Raw genomic sequence first — 20218 nt, forward strand, 5'->3', positions numbered from 1 at the left:
CAGAACCGAGGGCAAAGAGGCCGCAGCAGCCTCCTCCTTCCAAGCTCCGCCAGAGGCCAAACCCGCCCAAGACGCACTGTCCTCAAGGGCGTTTCTCGCCGAGAAACCCCCGACGCCTCCCGTTGCCTGACCCACCACTCATCGGAACCACTCAGTACCCAGTGCCCCTGCACCACCGGGGCTCCTCCCGCGCCATTCAGGCCCGGGAGGTGAGGGCGCGCAGCCCACTAACGCCTCCTGTAGGACTGCCGTGATAGGAGGAGGATGATGAGGGCCTGCCTGAGAACCTCTGCCTCAGAACCCCACAAGGAGAGAAGGAAGGGAGAAGCCGAAGACCCACACAGCCACGGCGGCGGAGAAACCAGCTGGCAAGGGGCAACCACCACCATCCCCTCACGGACCCGACTGCCCTCCCCTCAGGGCGCATGCGCACCCCGCAGCGTTTCCCCACCTCCCCTTTCTCCTCGGCGGCCTTTATGCCTTCCTCTGTGACGTCACAATCAACATCTCCCGCTCCCCGCCCCGCCCGCCCAATCAGGAGCGGCGGCTCCTGGCGGCGCCAAAGCAAGAAAGGGCGGGGGTGTGGCCGCCGGCCCGGGGAGGGAGGGGCGGGCAGTGGGCAGGGGGTTCCCCTTCGCCCCGCCCCCTCCCCCCGGGGCTCCCCCGCCACGTGACCGAGGACGTGGCTGCCGTGTCAGGGGGCGATGCCCAGTAGGAAGGTACCTGCGTGCGCGGGAGGGGGCAGGGGAAAGGGCGCGGGGCAGGGAGAAGAAGGGAAGGGGGCTCCGGGGGCTGCGGTGCGGTGCGGTGGCGTGGGTGACCGCCTTTCCCACCCTCCCCACTTTTCCATCCCCTAGGGCCGAACGCCGGCCGCGCTTCTGGCGCCCTTCCCGCCACCCTCACCGACCGCCCTGGCCACCCGCCGCGCCTGCTGGCCCCGGTGGTGGAGGCGGAGCGGAGGTCCCGCTGCCCCCTCAGACCCCGTCTCCCCTCAGACCCAATCTCCCCTCAGAGCTCTGGGTCACCCTTCCGGCCAAGCCCGGGGAGGGAGTCGTGAAAGAGAAACCCAATGGGTCCCGGCGGGGAGGGTGGTCCCGGCAGCGGGTGATCACTTGCTCCCCGAGGCGAGGGCCGGGGCTGGGGCAGCCGAACTATGTAAAGGTCCCGGCGGCTCCCGCCCCTGGGCAGGACCCGGGTCCGGCGGGTGGCTGGAGAAGGATTGCTCGGTCCGGCTGGTCCCAATGCGGGGGTTGTGTCTCGGCACCCAGGCTGTGTGGGCGCAGGGGGCAGGAGGACGGGCCCCTCAGCGCGTCCCTGGTGGGTCCCATTGCGCATCTTTTGACCTTGTGTTCATCACGACACGGTGGGAGAACAGCGGTACCGAGCGGAAAGTGTAACTCGGTTTGTTGTTTTTTTTGTAAAATCAGATGACGGGAAAAAGTGCAAAACTATTAGAGGAAAATAGACTTGGCAAAATTGCTTAATATTCTTTTGAGTATAGAATCATAGAATGATAGAATTGGCTGGGTTGGAAGGGACCTCAGAGATCATCGAGTCCAACCCTTGAACCACCATTGCGGTTGCTAGACCATGGCACTGAGTGCCACATCCAGTCTCTTTTTAAATATCTCCAGGGACGGAGAATCCACCACTTCAGTGGGCAGCCCATTCCAATGCCGGACCACTTTCTCCATAAAGAAATTCTTTCTAATATCTAACCTAAACTTCCCCTGGCACAACTTAAGACCATGCCCTCTTGTCTTGTTGAAAGTCGTTTGGCAAAAGAGACCAACCCCCCCCTGGCTACACCCTCCTTTCAGGGAGTTGTAGAGAGCAATGAGGTCTCCCCTGAGCCTCCTCTTCTTCAGGCTGAACAGCCCCAGCTCTCTCAGCCTCTCCTCATAGGTTGTGTGCTCAAGTCCCTTCACCAGCCTGGTTGCCCTCCTTTGGACCTGCTCCAGGACCTCAATATCCTTCCTGAACTGAGGGGCCCAGAACTGGACACAGGACTCGAGGTGTGGCCTCACCAGCGCTGAGTACAGGGGCAGAATCACTTCCTTGAATAGCTTAGCTTCTTTGGGCATGAGTGGAAATAGATGAAGAAGATCCCCCCCCTTTTTTTTTCAGTCTCTGGTAGTTGGCGTAGTGGGTTTGATGGTACCTGGGGGCCAGTGGTTCGGATGCTGCCTCTGGTTTTCAGTGCTTATGCTAATACTGAGGTACCGCTGAAAGACAGACGGCAAGTGGCGTTGATTGCGGGGTAAACACAAATACAGTTTTAAGTGAGAGGTCAGGATTTTAAAGCATTTTGTTTTTCATTTTGCACATGGATAAAATGATGGGAATATTCTACACCAATTTTTAGATATGACGACAAATGTAAAATAATTTTTTGTGGAAGAAAACGTCAACTGATCCTACGCATATTTTCCTCTAAAATATTTGAAGTCCGTGAGTAGTGAAAAAGTGCACACCTCAACTGCTAAGATTAAACCATCTGGTTTTGCAGTGCAGTGACAGCTTTTGGTAAGAGTAGTTCCATATGCAGACAAATACAATGTTCCTCATTACTGTGTCAATGAAACTATCCTTGTCAAATAAAAAGACAGCAGCCCTCTCCACTTGCTGTTAATTAAACCACTTAAAAAAACAAACCAACCTGATGCCTAACAAGAAGGTATGATACTGTTATTGTATCCTAAGTATATGGATAATTATTTTACTCCTGCAAAAGCTTTTTAAAAATACTTCAATTTAACCATTTTAAGAGCTTTCAGATTTCTGTCTAAGTAACCTATTGGCACCAGTTATTAATACAATATACGTTTCCATACTATTTTTATTTCAAGAGTTCTTTTTATTCTCAATGTAAGCATATAATAATTTACACTCATAAAAGGTTAACAAAAAATCCTCATGCTCAAATACTATATTGTTCAGATGTTACGTTGTTCAAAATGTCACATCTCTATATCAGTCAGTGAGAATAGCCTTTCATTAAGAGTAGTAAGAATCATGAACACTAAGAAAGGTGAAAGCACTGTTTTAAAAATGCCAGTCTCACACATCAGTAATAATAGAAGTATTTTCAGGGTGGAGTTTTTTTTGTTGGTTTTTTTATTTCTTTCCCACATATGTGCTGACAGTGTGGAAGGAAGTATGTTAGGTCATTGTGACTGTAGTCATGCAGCTTAGATTTTTTTCACAAGTGATATGACTTCATTAGGTACTTTCTTAGAATCATATGTATACTTCTTAATCATCTTTGGAACATTTGCATACTGGTTTTCACGGGAATAAAAAAAACCAATAATCTTGGCTTGAAAAAGAAAATACAGACTGTGGTTTAAATTCTGCGACCTCTACTTAAATCCTCACTTGAGGGTTTAAAATGTGAGGATGTTTTAATACTAAATTAAGACTTCTCTTTCAATCCAGCCAATAAAAACAGTAATTACACTTTCAGGAGCTCAGCAGTATGACTACTGACTTCAGCTGAAACTGAGATACTTGTCAAATTCAGTTTTGTGCTGGCTTCAAATTGGACTTTTGAAGGCCAAAACTCCTTTTTTGTTTGTGAATACTTTTATATGAGGGCCGTGAGGACAAAGGAAGAATATGAGAATGGCTGTGGTCAGTGTTGAGTATTTCTGTATGATTGTTCCCTTCACAAGTTTTTTTAAAGAAACAAGAAAAGTCTCTGGCAACTAGAGCTACAATTTTTGGCACTTTTATTGTTTGTTCTGCTCTGTGTTAGGGAAGAATGCAATAATTGTATTTGAATACTTTTGAATGATGCTTATGGGATGGGACCAACTTCTAGATTTGCATGTCAGTAGCAAATAAAAAATTATTATTATTTTTATTCTTCAGGTTATGTTGCTTTTTGTGTTAGAGAAGCTGAAGTGTCAAAGAAATGTCACTTGCATTTGAGGTAGATAATATATTGAGTCATGTTTTCCAGGGGCTTATGTGTTGTGGTTTTTGGTTTGTTTTTTTTTTTGAACAGCCCCAAGATAGTGGCATTGTCAGGAATGTAGAGGGCTGTGTAGTTGATATTCTTGAAATGTGATCCCAGTGACTTTTTTTTGTGTAGGGTGCTTCTGGGTAACAAATATTTGGCATAAGTAACAATATAGATTGGTTGAGTGGAGATGTTATAGATAGAACTGTCTATGTAAAAATCAAAACCAACCCCCAAGGCCCATACTTTTAGTAGGCTGTTGCGTAATCATTATGAATATTTATTGAATTTTCCAAGTGTGTCTCCCTTTTCCTCATGCCTCCACCCATGCAGGCTGGCTTACATTTATCTCACTGGAAATAACTAAAGGAGTTATGGGGGGAAGGATTGCTTACCATGCCTTTTCCATGGGGGTCCTGATCCTAATTCCACTGACCCCAGAGAGAGTAATTTAGTGGTTTTCTCTTCTTTAGAAGAGACTGCTCCTGAGACAAAATGTAATGCTTTCATAAACAGAGATCAACAGACAATTTCTGCATGTGGTAGCCATCCTAGTTTCCCCTTTTTTGACTCAGAATTTCAGAGGTCATATTTTATCTTCAGCCCTTCTATGCAATCCACAAGATTCTTTGTTTTGTAATAAATCTTGATTTTGATGTGATATGCCAGGTCTATTTGATCTGGCTCTTATAAGCCTGATTCAGTGATATTTATTTTTTTAAGGCTGATATCTTGTTTGTAGACATGTGATGCATAGTGCTAAAAACTTACAAAAGATATTTTTTTGTGTGCCCCATTTTTATGTCAGAGGGAAAAGATTATGATTACCCTTGTGATGAGATTAAGAGAAATCACTGTTGTCACAGCATTTCTTTGGGAACAGCATGGCCTTCAGATTAGCTTCATTTTAAATATTTATTCCAGGGAGAAGCAAGTTTCTTAAAATATTATTTTCTCTGTTGTCTTGAAGCAGGCAGGAGCAGAAGCAAAGAGCTTTTAAAACATTGCATTTCTGCATGCCAGACATTGTGCTTCTGCAGCAGGGCTCCTTGGACACCAGACCTCTGTGCCAGGGTGCTGGGGAGCTCCTGTTCTGCAGGAGAAGGGTGATGGTGTCCTCCCTGGCACAGGCACTGTCCCCCCATGCCTGAAGGCCAGAGAGCCCACTGGAGGCCCCAAAGGGCTGCTCCCAGCTTGCTGGCACCCACCCCCATGCTGTGGCCCTGCTGCTTTCTTTGCATCTGACTTTTCTACTATTGTAGAGCTTTTGTAATTTGAAGCCTGGTGGCTGTAAAAGAGTGGGGATAGTGAGGTCACCGTGTTTCCCTTCTCTTCTTTTGGTTGCAGTCTTTGGCCAGCAGGAACCCTCTGGTGTCATTTGTGTCCTTGGCAATTTTTCTTCTGAATTGCATTTTGTAACTTCTTATCCATGTGTATGTGTACCTCTTTTTCAATTGCACACAATATTCGTATTACAGATTTTTAATAAAAGTACGTTTGTGTCCTCTGCATTAATACATGCACATCAACATTACCTTATGCATGTTGATCTTCTATACTTTACACATTGCAGATTTGTCTTTAAAAAATGTTTGGTGTGTGCGTACATGCACCCATAAACATTCATGGATGCTTGCAGTGCTTCTGTGCCAAACGCTCCCCTCAGTAACTGTGGATTGAACCTGTGGTGTCCAATTTCAGTTTACATCAGATATTTATATGGAGAGATTTGAATTGTCAAGGACTTCTGGGTGAGGGGAGTTGTCTTTAGGGTTTGTTTTTTTAGTCTTTTTCGATTGAAAATTTCTTTCTGGTGTAGGATGTTGAAGGTGATAGGAAGGAGCTGTTAATCACTGTTGTCAGTATCAATAATTGTAAGTTCTTTTCTTTCTGTTGCTTCCAAATAGAGCTGCCAGACATTTGCAGTAGCTAAAGAACATCTTCTGTAGAGGCTTTATTTCTTCACGTTCTTGTTCTGTTTCTTCAGGAACAGTTTTCTCTTTTTCTCAGTGATTACAGGGGCTATAAATTTCTGTATAGTGGTATCAGAAACTCTCAGATTTTCCTATGTTAGGGGTGCTGTGTGTGTGGTTAGACAAAGAGATAGCTAACCTGAGCAGTCATCTGATTGCTCTCCAGGTTGTGATTAAGCTGACATGGTGTCAAGCAGCTGCTGGAGTAATCCCACTTGTATCTGCTGCTCCACCAGCTGCAGATAGCTAACGCTTCTTCCCAAAGGAGATTCCTGCTGGTTTGGTTCCTTGTCACTATGCCTGCAAGGAGTCTGGTGAGTGCCCAATGGTCAGGAGGCACCAGGGAGAGGGGACTCCAGTTGCTTCTGGTTTGTCATGAGACCACCTGCACTGAGACATCCCTGTAGTGCTGCTCTGAATTACTTGAGCAGCTCTGCCTTCTGTCCAGGCTGGCAAAGTAGTGGATTAAGTAACAGTCTTTTGTTGTTAACAGTCATTAACTATTAAAACTCCCTTTTTGCCTGTCACGGCCATGATTCTCTAGTTTCTCTGAAGGAATATTCCGGCTGTTTAAAAGTCACTCCCAGTGCCACTTCACGTTGCAGTCTAACAAGCAAATATAAGCATAACCATCTGCACCATCTAAGCATAAAACTGATATTTTTTTTATTCATACGAGTCTGTTTTGGTGTTTTTTGGTTTTGTTTCGTTTTTCATTTTGTCAACTGTAACAGTACCCTTTCTATATGGACCCTGATTCTTACTTAGGGAGGGGAGCTTTAGATGTAGCTTTTATCCTGCCCATTTTGATATGGTGTTCCCTTCCCAAATCTTGGCAGCTGTGCACCACTGGCCACACCTCAGCTGCCACATTCTGCTGTTTGTCCCCTGCCTCTTATGTTGTACTCTTTGCTCTGGTGGCATTACATGGCATGGAGAAACAGAGATTCTGTCAGGAAATGTAATTATTATAATAACTTGGATGAGAAATTTTAACAGAGTAATTCTCTAGTTCTATGTTTATTGGTCTTCCTAAAAATAGAAATATATTGTGAACCCTGTTTTATGCAATTCTTTGTGAATTTTTTGTGGCTTTTTCTCTTTTTGCATGTTTTCTGCTTTTAATTGACCAGCAAAAGCAGTGTATAATAATGTTAACCCTTGTTTAAACTGCCACAGACTCCTTACTTGACATCATGCCCTTATTAAAGTGAATTTCCTTATTTACCACTACAGCAGATTCAAGGTTGTACTTCTTCTAATTTATATATCAGCAGGAGCAGTTATGGAGATATGTTGACTTTGGTGATGAGGACCTCTTATAGCTACTTTGCAATGTGTATACTCCAAGCAATTTTAGCAAAGGCTCTTAGCAAGGTCAACTGCCATCAGAGTAAACTGCAAAAGCCCTTGTTTTACTTGTCTGCTTGTTTTGCCCTGTCTTCTCACCATGCAACATTAGGACTGGCTTGAGGGATGAACCAAGATGCTGCTCACCGTATGCTTTGGAATGTATTTGTTCTAGGGAGCACTCAAAAAGTCTACAGGAAACACAATTAAATAATTACCAGTTACAAAATAGACATAAGTTGCCAAGCGCTTGTTTTTTTTTTCCATGTTAGAGTTTATGTTACAATTCTGATTGTGCAGCCTGTCTGAAAATTTATGTATGGGTTAATGTGATGTTGGAGTGATTTTTAAATACAGGTAGGAACTGTAGTTGCTTGAGAAAGTATATCAAAAGAAGAAAGACATTCAGGCAGATAGTACAGCCAACATGTAAGATGACTTTCAGTAGTAGAGTGGCCAAGATGCTTATTGTGCTTAAGATCAATTTGTATGGACAGGCTGGTGTATAATTTTAACAAAAACTTTGGGTATGATACTACACAATTCTCTCAGCTTCACCTCTTCTCAGACATTAAAATCTATTGCATGAAATTAGCACTGGGTGCTAATCAGCATCCTGTTTTGTGGCTTATCTAACAGGCCAAATGGCTTCCAGCATCCCATGCAAGGGAAATGGTTGTGAAAACAAATGTAAATCTTAAAGCTGTTAGAGTCAGGGTTTTTTTGGTTGGTTGGGTTTTAATGAAGTGTTGGGTAGTGATTATCTAGTTTGATCTCCTCCATAACACAAAACTCAGTCAGATGAAATGCAAGTTTGAAGGAAGTATTTAGTTAAAAGGTATTTTACTGAGCCTATACTTTTCAGGATAGTATTAAGGATAGCATTTTCAGGATAGTATTTTCAGCTTCACTGTGCAGCTAATGTGTACTACAGATGTAACTTAGATTAACATAAAGTAGTGTACTTATGAAAGATTAATTTTACCCAAGACATAGGAGTTGTAATATGGTGTTGCATAAGAAATGGTTGCAAGTATTCAAGACTTTTTCCCCAGCTCATTAAAAATTTATATTTGTAAGTATTCAGCAAAAGAGGCAAGGTAGATAAAGTAAATTTCACTTGAGAAGAATTATGTGTACAGGTTGTTTGAAATGGCTTTGTCTTTCCTCATAGCGGAAGCGATTTTGGAATGCAGAATGCACACCCTTCCCAGATGAGACACCCCTGCAGCTGAAAAAATCAAATGTGAGGACATCAGTGTCTGCTACTTCGATTTCCAATGCGTGGCTTAGGTGTGGGGATGGTTTCCAGAGCACTTCAAGGCTGGAGGTAAAATGCTGGCTTATTTAATGGTGTAAGAAAGAGATGCAAGCTGACAGTTAAACCAGTGTCCATGGTTGACTGAATTATAAGATGTTGCCCTTTTTGTGCTGTTTCCCAGTTAACAGCATATTGTTCTAACTGTCAGAGCAGACAAAAATGGAATGCAAGGTTACATAAGGGCATTGTCTTAACTTGTTAGTGTAATTTTCTGAGCATATATACCTTAATATATTAATGTTCTAGATAGCACTTGCCCCTTGGAAAATTTCTGTAATATACTGAGGGATACAAAAGTAATTTTACATTTGGGATGGAATACTGCAATTCCTAAAACATATGGAACAAAAATACTCTGGTTTCCATCTGAAGTTTTTTTTTGCTAGATCTAAAGAGTATGTTTACAACACCGCATTCATTGGAGAAAATCCTGATTTTTAGATGACCTTTCATTTGTGGATCTTGGTGCAGATACTCTTTTGGATGATATATCAAATTCTGCATAATTTTTGGTCTATTTGGTGGTCTTGTTGGTCATGAACAGAGATAGTCAGCTCTGAGTGAGAAGTGCTTTGTGCTGAAAATCATCTTCAACAAAGCTGCTTTTTTATTCCTTCTGGTACTGCAGTGTAGCATATCTTGTGGGTTTTAATAAAATCAGAGGCCACTGAGTGCTTCTTTCTGTAATGTTTGAATAGGTCACGTACTTCGTTAAGCAGTGCTCTTCCTGACCACAGTGACATTTTCATGCCAAAAATACTGGCTCTTGTTCTCTGCAAGGTCATATGCGATTCCTTTCATAGTCACAGTAAGTTTATATTTTCTAAAGCAATAAAAATTCAGCTTTTACATTACTGTTATCATGCTATATTACCTCATTTAATATATCACAGTCTAGTTGAAGATAGTAGCACAATTTCAAATTATTTATCCTAAGGTGTGGTAGGTGAATAACAACTATATGTTAAAGTTGTCTTCAAAGCCTTGGTGATTAAATGTCTCTCTGCCTCTTCTTCATATAGTCCCTGAGACCTACAGATAAGAAATCCAGGATTAAGAAGCATCTTGGACCACTGTTAAGATCTGCTGAAAGTGCAGCAGGTATAACTATTCTGTGTTAATGTTGTCAGAAGGTTGTCACTTTGTTTTGCCCTTTATCAAGGAAGATGTTGGCTCAATATACTGGTTGCTTTCTTCTGTTTTTGTAGTCAGAAGCTCATGTTACTGGGCTCCTCTTTTCACCTGGAGTGCCAGAAATACATTCTGAGAAGCTGCAGACATTTCAAGTATTGCTCATGAACAGGTGAAGGAAGCACCACTGATGCTCTGTATAGTGTGTGTTCTAGCCAGGACAGGATATTTAAATTCCTCAAATTTTTAAGGGGATGGAAAAAAAAATAAATTACTCTTAGTTGTATAGACAGAAGGTGAAATTATTCTCTCTTCTGCTGGAGACAGACAAGCAGTCATGAGATAAAACAAGTTTTTAAGTGTGACCAACAGGTAGAAAAACAGAATTTTGTGAACCTCCTGCTTTCAGAATTTGTTTAATACTGTGATAAAAAGAGAACTCTAAGCATAATAAAGATGAGGAGGAGGATTTATCAACTCCATCCATTTCTTTCCCTTTTTGAGTCCAGAGGAAAGTAAAGAAAGGGAAAGAACTGGCTCTACTTGTTCCAGCAGCTGTGTTGCCTCTGTTTAAGTTCAGTAAGTGACCTACTGGGCATCTTTCCTCTACATTTTGGGGTTCAAAATTATGATTTTCCAGATTTCTCAGAAAAACCTCTGTGTGTTGCAAGATACGCGCCTGTTTCTCTGTTCTGGGCTTTCCCCCCTGTTTCCAAATTGTCAGTTACTGTTTATCTTCCCATTTACCTAAAAAATTTAAGTAGTTATAGGAAGCAGAAAATCCTTCTTTCCTACGATTGGTGATTCTATGTGTTCCACTGCTCAGTATTAACGCTTTTGTTCTTGCTTTTGTCACTGAAAATGGTGAAGAAAGGTATTTTGAATGTAGATGTCTCACTTCAAAAATTCAACAGCAATTTTTCATTACTCTTGAAAAGTTCAGAATTTTTTTCTCTCAAGACAAAACTGAAAAGTCGTGTCTACTGATGGCATACTTCTTTTCATTTGCTCTTCATTGTAGAAAGTCAGAGAAATCCCAAACCCAAAATTCTAAGGACAGTTTGTATTTAAACCACTTACTATTTTGAAAGGGCACATGTGGACGCTTCATGTCAGACAGTCATTGCTTGCCCTTACTCTGCTGAAGGAATGATTGATAGGCTCATTGTATAACATGAAGTGTTGGTATTCATTAGAGAGAACCAAAATGAAAATAGTGCATGTATGTGTAAGAAATGAGTGTGAGTTAATGCTCCAGTATTAGTCTCTGATGCGTGGTGACAGAACTTTTTTGTGGTTTTTTTCCAATTCAAAAAAGGTATATTTTAATCTTTAACAATTTTTAAATTTAACAAGATCATAATTGTGTAACAATCTAACACTTTACAATTCTTTTTAATAGAATCTGCTGCTGCTGCAGGCTCTGAGGAGGCTGAGGACATAATATGGACCTCTAGTGGCAGCGATTTTTCAGATGATGAAAATAAAACATTGTTTCCGAGGCCACACAGCAAAAACCATCAGACTTCCAAAACAGAGAGGTCACCTAGCAGACATGATTTATTGTTCGAGGACAGTAGTAGTGAAGGTAAGTTGACACAAGCAGATTGGTCAAGAAATGTTTTGTCAGCTTCAGTTGCTGTAATGAAAATTGTGACAAAATGACATGATCTGATCCTATTCCAGTTAAATTAGTTGGTATTTTTTCATCAATTTCATCTGGACTGTTAGAATAAAATATGTACAAATAATTAAAACCTTCTATTAAAGAAACATAGTTGACCAGGTTATACATTGAGTAAAGTATGTCAGCTCATTTCAATATATTAAAGTTTATTTGTACTGTTTCCTTCTCTGTGCTGTGGTACAGACACTGAGGTTGTGAACAGCTTCCTCTGCCCACTCTGCTCTGCTGGTGATACTGCTGTCTGCATTGACTGACTAGATGTGGCAGACTTTGCAGCTGCAGACAGCATCATGGTTTGTGTGTGGGTTTTTATTTCAGTACACAGTATTCCCTGTGTTCCCTATGGTATAGGCTATATGGTATGAACAGCCATGAGTTGTTCTTAGCACTCACTTTCTAATTCATGGAGAGAGGGATGACAGAGCAGAGAGAAAGTGATTAAAAAGTGGGCTGAAGACAAAAGATTTGTGTGCACCATTAAATAAGTGTTAAATAGGATGTGTTTAATTTGCATTAGAATTTGTTAGGGAATATTTTCAATGTGACTACTTGCAAAAAAAAAAAATCAGGTTAGCTTTGTAATACTTCAGCTAGATCTGATGTGTCACAGGTAGACTTTAGATCCTGGATGTCTGGCAAAGCCCTCAGACATGGCTGTGAGTTGATTCTTGCATCCACATTTTTGTCATTGATTTAACACAGTCATTGATATATCTGATGCTCATCTTATCTAATTCCTAGTGCTTTTCTTTCCTTATTTTTTAAACGGAAGGACTGTCCATTTTATAGACTGCAATGCAATACTCACCAGTGGTCTTTCTAACCTGCAATTCCATTACACTTGTCTCCTGCAAGTATATCTTGCAGGTTTTAATCTTTAATTATGTAATTTTTAAGGGATAATACACAGACTTATTTTTACTTTTCTAAGAGAGCAAAATTTGGTTTCTCTATGTAAATGAAGAAAGCCTGAGGCATTATATATCTGCTTGAAGGTACTGAGGAAATCCAATAATTTCCAGTATTTCTTCTAAACCCAAAAATATACTGAAATCAGTTATTGAAAGCAGTAGGGGAGGAAGAGAACTGTAATTTCCATACTTTTTCAAGTAACCCTCATGTACACTAATTATAGAATTGTACACATGCATATATAGATACAGTATGGGAATAATGGTTGAGAAAGTTTTTTTAAACTTGACACTCATTGACATGAAATTCACCTTCTGAGACAGTGTTATTACTTGAGCATGACAAGATAATAAAATATGAGACAGATTGTTTCAAGGAATTTTTCCTACTGTCATAAGTTGCATGCAGCTTGACACAGCTTCAAGAGAGACCTCTTTGTGCCACCTGGCCACCAGTGTCTGCATTTATAATTTTGATGAAGCATTCTTGTAGTTAGAAACACATGTGAAAAAGCAGCCAGCAGCAGAGCTGTGTGTTTATTTGTCTGGGTGACTTCAGAGTTTGGAAGTTCTGTAAAGAAATTGATGATTCAGTAGAGTAGCATTGCCAAGTCCAGAAGTCCCTGCCACAGTTTCATGGATCTGTACAGATTCCTGGACCGTCCTGCAGATGCTGCCTCTCCCCTACCTGACTCTTTCAGTATCAGAAATGTGACATTTACGAAAGAAGAAAAAAAAGAAAGAAAAAAGCCTTAATTCCTCCTGCTCCACTGCTCATTTATACAAAATACAATGAGATTCTTCCTCTCAGTACCTTGTGGCACTTGATCCTGAAGGGTGGTGGGGCTGCTGGGGAATCTCAGTCTTCCATTGCCCTCAGGAGATTCTTGGAGGTGTGAGCAAACTTTTTGAGTTGCGTTAAACACCACCAGCTCATGAGGATGGTTTGCTTATTGCCATTTTGTTGTGGGTTTTGTTTGTTTGATTTTATTTTGTTTTGTAAAAACTCATGTCTTGTGCCTGTTTCTCTTCATTTTATCCTAAACAATCCTCTGTCTGATGTGCTTAGAGGTGTGATTTGCAGACCCATGTATTTGGCCATGGTGGCTTTGGACATGTCTCCGTGGGGGTTACCACTTATTGCAGGTGTTAATTTACACCACATTTTCATCTGTTCCAGGTCACTGCAATACTTATTCAAAATGGTTTATTCTGAACAAATGCACTTGGATAATTCAGTGTAACAGGGAAAAAAAAAACGTGGAACTAAAACCTAGGAAAAGTAATAATAACTAACCTAGAAAACAGTGAATATACTGCCTCCCTATGGGCAGTACTTTGAAATATTTTTTAATGTGATTTTTATATCTTTTCTCACAGAAGCTTCTACTGTCTGCTAGTAGGATTTAGCTTTTATAGGAATCGGAATCACAAAGTAGTTAAATGTAAAAATCAGTTGAGCATATGTAAAAAATAAGTTTTTGTACTTCTTCCCATGTGAGTGATAATTGTAGAGTTATTTTGTTTGACTTCATGTTTATGAATAATATATGGCAATTAAGAAGAATTTTTTCTACAAATATTTTTATTTTAGGTGAATCAGAGTTCATTGACTGGGAGAAGGATAGTGATTCTACTGATAGATGTGATGGGTCAGAAAAAGATGATGGTTCACTGGAGATATCAGACTCAGACTCCTGCACAAATCTTAATTCCCAGCCTGTCAAAGAGGAGAATGATGAACTTTGTAAGGTAAGAAACTGTTTCAGGTTAAAAAAAAAAGTTTCTAATATAATTATGGAGTGTATTCATATCGGATTGCATTTAATTTGGAGAAAGATTAGTGTTTTGCTTACTTCACTTCTCCAGAAGGAATTCTGTGTAAGAGAATTTCAAGGCATTTTGTCTGACTGCCAAACCTCAAAACTAAGTAGTGCCCCACATGTGGAGCTCAGTAGCATGGCCACTGAACCGTGGGGTGGCTGAGGTGGGCAGGCACCTCTGGAGGTCCTCTAGTCAAACCCCTCTGCTCAAATCAGGGTCAGCTAGAGCTGCTTCGTCTGGGGTGTGTCTGGCTGGGTTTTGAGTATCTCTAATTCTCTGAGCAACCTGTGCCAGTGCTCAGTCACCCTTTTGCAGTTCAAGAGGTTTTTTTGGTTTACATTCAGGTGGAATTTCTTCAGGTATCTCAATGTGTGTACAAAAAGGTGATTGTGTGGGTATGTTTCTTACCAGAGGTGCAGTGATGGGGATTCTCTGCAGCCCCTTGCTGGCTGATGCAAGGTGATACCCAAATTTCCTGTTTTGTGGTGAGGCTGTTAGCTATTCCTCTTCAGTACTTTAAGACCTTGACTATATATAATCTAGGTTTCTTGACTAGAGTGTTCTGAGACCAACCATGAGATAAAGGACTAATTATTAGGGACTGAAGACCTCAGGAAAGAGACAGCAGTAAATAGTGAATCATACCAGCAAAGATTTGAGAGTATTTTATTTTATTTTTATTTTTACTATAGAAAATGTAACTATTTATAAAGAATGCATGCCAAGTTCAGAATAGACAAGAGAAATTTTGATGTTTATTTGTAATCTTAACCGTGAAATTACTTGCGTTAAGACCGGAGATCTGACACAGCTCTCGACAAAATCAAAACGTGGCTTCTGGTGCTGGCGGACGGACGGCTGCATCCACGGGCCGGCTGCCGACCGGGGGGCTGGGGGCCAGGCTGGGCTGGCAACTGGGGGGCAGGCTGGGTTTGCTGGGTTTGCCGGCTCTGGAGGAGACGGAGGAGGGTTCCGGACCCTTCTCAGAAAAACCCAGCGAGAGGGCGAGGTGCAGCAGTCAGTCCTCTGGCAGCAGGGGAGGCTCGGCTGGACGGAAGGGAGGGCCCGGGAAGCTTTGCTCGGGCAGCCCTGGCACCGCCCGAGGCAATTGGGCCGCTGAGGGCACCCGGTCCGTTCATCCTGCGGACTGGACCGCTGACGGCACCGCTCCGTCGGGCGGCTCCGGGCGCTGGCGGAGCAGCCCCGGCAGATGGCGCCCCAGGCCCGGGCTGCGCGGCCCCGGTGAGCCCTTCCCGCGGCCCTCAGGCGGCGGCTCTGTCGGCGGCGGGGCCCGGGCAGGCGGGCTGAGCTGTGCTATCCCCTGCGGAGCGGGCGGGGAATGGGCCAACGTTCGGCCGGCGGTAGAGACGTGGACGAGGAAGGCTGTTACCGAAAAGGAATAAAGCCTTTCTTTTGATTATATATCGATTCTGTATTAAAATGGAGTGTGACGGTTTTGCTGTCCCCCGTGTCCCAGTGTGTGGGTGTCACAGCAGGGTCTTGCTGCCACTTGGAGAGAGGATGCTGCCTGGCTGCAGCTGGAGGGTGAATCATGGAATGGCTTAGGTTGGAAGTGACCATAAAGACCTTCAAATTCCAAACTCCCTGGCTCGCATGGGCAGGGACACCTCCCACTAGACAGGTTACTCGGAGACACATCCATCCTGGTGTTGAACACCCAGCCAGGGAGGGGGCAGCCACAATTTCTCTGGGCAGCCCGTTCCAGGGTCTCACCATCCTCACAGTAATTAATTTCTTCCTAATGCCCAGCCTGAATCTACTCTCTTCCAGCTGAAAGCCATTCCCCCTCATCCTATTGCTAAAGGCCCTTGTAAAAAGTCCCTCCCCACCTTTCTTGCAGCCCCCTTCAGATACTGGAAAGCTGTTGTAAGGTCTCCCTGGAGCCTTCTCTTCTCCAGGCAGAGCAAGCCCAACTCTCACAGCCTGTTGTCATAGGAGAGGTGCTCCAGCCTTCCTCTGGACTTGCTCCAAGAGCTTCGTGCTCTTATGTTGGGGACCTCAGAGCTGGACACAGTACTCTCTGGACATCACACATGGCAGCATGCTGTCTGCTGTGGCAGCATGTGAGAGCTGTGTTCAGAGCAGCTCAGCAAGGGTTAGTCAAGTATTTTTCAAGTTTTTGAAGAACTGAGTCCTGAGTGACAGTGTCAGAAGAGACAACACAGTCTTCATAAACCTGGGATTTTTGCAAGCAGTCAAGTTGATCTGCTTTTATTATAACAGCATGACTTACCGTGTTGATGAAGAGTTGGGTAAATGTTATGAGACACATCTGTATTAGTAAAAAGTGTTCATGAGAGAGCTTTTTCATATGCAACTGTGCTATAGTAAAAAGTTTTTAACCCTAACCAGGATAATTATGCCACTATAAAAGACATGGCTACTCTGGGAAGCTAAGGATGCCTTTGCAGATTTCATTCTCCCAGTTGGAGTGCCATGTAGTGGGAGTTGTCATGGGTGGTCAGCCTCACCACTAAACTTTCTAATGGAAATCTGGTGTATGCAAGAGGGAAAACCCCTAGTAATTGCTGTGCCTGTTGCAGTCTTTGTTTTGCTTTACTTGGGATATGTTCTTTCCTAGAAAAAATTTAGAGACAAGCTGTTTGAGAGGCTTCCAAGAGAGAAGAGAAAAGCAGCATTCACTATAGGAGGTCATTTGCTGTATGACTATTCTTTAAAAAGGTCTGTTAATTTTTGTGGCCTACTTCATGGTGAAGGAAGGAAAAAAAGACAAATGTTGACATATCATTATTTTTGTGGTATTTACTAAATATCTGGAACCTAATGCAGTGTGTGGATAATCAAAAGACCATGGAATTTATTCTACCCCACTTCAAAAATCTGCCAAATACCAAGAGGTTCTGGAGGCTTAGGATTACTGCCAAAATATCTTTATGGTAGCATTTCCCTATGGTAGGAGTGTTTCTAATGGGAAATCTTTAAAGATTAGTAACTTTACATCTTTTTTTTTTTACCCCCTTACGTACCAGTAAATCTAATTTGAAGCTTACTTCTATTTAGTGATAATTAGCTACATAACACGACTTCATGTATTGTTTTGTTATGATGATAAAACTGTTCCTTATCTCTAGGGTGTAGAGCTGCAGTCCTGGTTGAGTTTATGTGCTAAGTCCCTCTGCTGTGTCTTTCTTATCAACCATCCACCTCTGACGTGTAGAGCTGCTTGACAGAGGATAATGAGGAAGGCAAGCTGAAGCTGGTCTTGTGGTGAGCAGCTGTTAGCTAATTTTTGGTTTCAGTTCAATTCACAATTTTTGAAGAAAACGCGTGCAAGATATGACATGGTCATGCTTTACTTTCCTTTGTATATTTCTAGGGCATGGGAGAGTTATTTTTTAATTGTTAACTTTCCTTTGACCTGTAACTGGTTGGACTTTTGCTTGAAGTAATGCAAGACAAAGATCTGGAAAGGTCTGGTCCCAGATGTTTTTATTCTGAGACTTTCTCAGCTTTCAGTTGCCTGTGGTAGATGCCTAGTTTATCTTCTTCTTGGAGGCTGGTGCTAAAATAAAAATTAACCATTAATCTTAATTTTTCAGTATACCTGCTTTTCAGGAGAGCACCATGGAATCACCTGAAAATTGATTTAGCACATTTTTATTCATTGGTAATCACTACTTTTTGCCTGACTTTTTGCAGAGACCTTGTCTCATGAGCTGAAGTTCCATGTTCTATACAAAGTAGTCATCTCTGAATTATTTTCAACTTCTAGGGTGCTAGTGAGTAAATGAAATCTGGTGCTCTTGTAGGTGAATCTGTGTCTCCTGCCATATTGCCTCCTAGACTGGGAACTTTCTCTGGACCTGAGTAATGTCATCTCCCATAATCAGATCCCTCCTTAAAACACTTTCTGTAACTTAACCCCTTAAAGTAGACCAGAGTTTTTATGGCATGTATCATTTTGGAATTGTACACAGTATGGTCTTTTCTTTCTGTCCTGTGTATTACATCTACTTATCATTTTCTAGTGAGTAGCCAGATTTGCTTGCTTTATATGCAAGGCAAGTGAGATTTATTCTGAAATGGTGTGAGGATAATTTTTTTGCCCTTTATATTGCTAATGTGTAGCAATTAGATAGACTTCTTTACTTCCCATGCAGCATTAATAAAGCTTAACTGGTTATAGCAGATCCTTTTTATCACAGAGCATACTAATAAGCTTGTCTGCTGATTTTATCTGCTAATTTGGCTGAAAATCCATTAAAAACCCACAGGATTAACTGTTTGTTTCCTTTAAACATGTATAGAACAGTAATATTCCCAAAGTATTTTGCTGTATGGTGGCAGACAACTGAAAAATCAAATTTCCATGTGTTATATATTTCAAATATCTGTTAAATGGATCCCCACTGTGTTCTCAGCTCTCTGCTGTGCTGCTGTCTGTGTGTGCTGACAGCAGGCGATCTCGTGGGATCACGTTGAGTCTTTTGCAAAAGTTGCTGTAATGCTGTGCAAACAGTTAATTTTTGGGTTTTCCCTGAGTAAAGAATACATCATTTGAGAGGTCCAAGTCCTTCCTGTGCACAGGTATGTACAGGTATACTGTCTTTTATCTACGGCCTTCTCATCTGTTAGAATTAAGGTTCACTCATTTGCTTAGTTCATGGATTTATTGCTGTCTTAAGTTTGCTTTAAAAAAAGCAACCCAATCTCTGTCCTGTGGTATTACATCGAAGGGGATTCAACATACCTAGTAAAATTCTGAAGATATCACTTAAAAGGTGAGCAGGCCAAGATTTTGCTGTTATTTCTGGACCTGCTTTTATGTCCTTGCCCTCTTGAACCATTATAGTGGTAATTGTAATGATCACGGACTTCGTAATTAGAATTGAGTCTAGAACTATTGTTGTGTAACAGAATTTAAAATAGGTTATCTCAAGGTAGGGAATCATTATTATGGCAAATGGAATTTGTGTCATCGTGTCAGACTGATGACTTAACACTGATAAAGGGTAATAATACGACCATGTTATTGCAAGCACTTATTTTTGTCAGTCCATTACCAAAGGAAGCTTATTAGAATATATACAAAAATACTTACAAGCTTACTATAATTTCTAAATATGTACTTCATTGAATAATTCAGGTCGGAAGGGACTTCAAAACATCTTCAATTAAACCTGCAAAAAGAAGGCTCAGGTGTGAAGTCAGACGAGGTTGCTTAGGGCTTTATCCAATTGGATCTTGAAAAACATAAGGATGGAGAAAGCATAACCAGTCTGGACAACATCCTCCTTCCTTCCCTGACTGTCTCCCCACTGTCTCCCCAAAAACTAGAACCTAACTTTTCCAGGTAGTACTGGTGTCTTCTAGCAGGGCTCTTCTGGTGGACTTTTTAGACAAGTCCTATTAATCAAAAGACTGCAAGTCAATAGTTGTACTGAAACAGATGTCTTTTATCTTCATATCAGCAAGGTGGAATCATTTATACCTGCATTACTAGACAAAACTGAACTTCTGTGCTAGCTTGCCTTATGCTACACCTGCAAGGATGTTTCTACATCTTCTGATCCATAAATAAAGTGTTGAAGCTTTTTTCCTTGGTCACAGACAACAGTTGCCTTCTCAGCTTTCTATTTCCACGATTGCCCAGATTATTGGGATAGGAAACAGCATGTCTCTGGGGAAGCTGTGGCTATTTGTATTATAACTAGCTTCTCTTAAGTCTTCAGTTAAGCAATCACCCCACTAATTTTAAATCAGGATTGAAGATACTAGTTCAATTAATGCCTAACTGATTCAGATGTTCCTTGCTTTGAGGTTTAAAGTATCTTGGGATGACTCTTTGTAATTCTGAGACAAGAGTTCAAATTACAGTGTAGCTGAATTGCCTTAATATCCCTCCTCAAGAATGATGCACATTTTCAGTGGTGTAAAAGTGTTGGATATCTCTGGTGGCCATGACAGTTGCCATACTTACAGGTGCTTGCATATATGTGTGTGTCTGCTCTTATAGGGATCCAGAGTGTCCCTGGGACAGCTGCACTTCTTTGCTCTTAGTTTGTGAAATTCCCT

At 41.8% G+C, this 20218-nt stretch overlaps 1 protein-coding gene across 1 annotated transcript in view; it reads left to right on the plus strand.

Annotated features, from left to right (window-relative positions):
- The first annotated feature begins 642 nt into the window (after nucleotides 1-642).
- The window catches only part of SPIDR (scaffold protein involved in DNA repair), a 201673-nt gene continuing 182097 nt past the window's right edge, over nucleotides 643-20218 (plus strand). Inside the window, exons 1-5 of the mRNA XM_030445278.1 lie at nucleotides 643-719; nucleotides 8462-8617; nucleotides 9631-9709; nucleotides 11142-11327; nucleotides 13932-14089. Of these exons, the coding sequence (XP_030301138.1) occupies nucleotides 705-719; nucleotides 8462-8617; nucleotides 9631-9709; nucleotides 11142-11327; nucleotides 13932-14089 (594 nt within the window). The 5' untranslated portion in view covers nucleotides 643-704. The remainder of the gene's footprint in view (nucleotides 720-8461; nucleotides 8618-9630; nucleotides 9710-11141; nucleotides 11328-13931; nucleotides 14090-20218) is intronic.

The sequence above is a fragment of the Calypte anna genome, chromosome 2, assembly GCF_003957555.1.
Source record: "Calypte anna isolate BGI_N300 chromosome 2, bCalAnn1_v1.p, whole genome shotgun sequence".
Classification (NCBI taxonomy): Eukaryota; Metazoa; Chordata; class Aves; order Apodiformes; family Trochilidae; genus Calypte; species Calypte anna.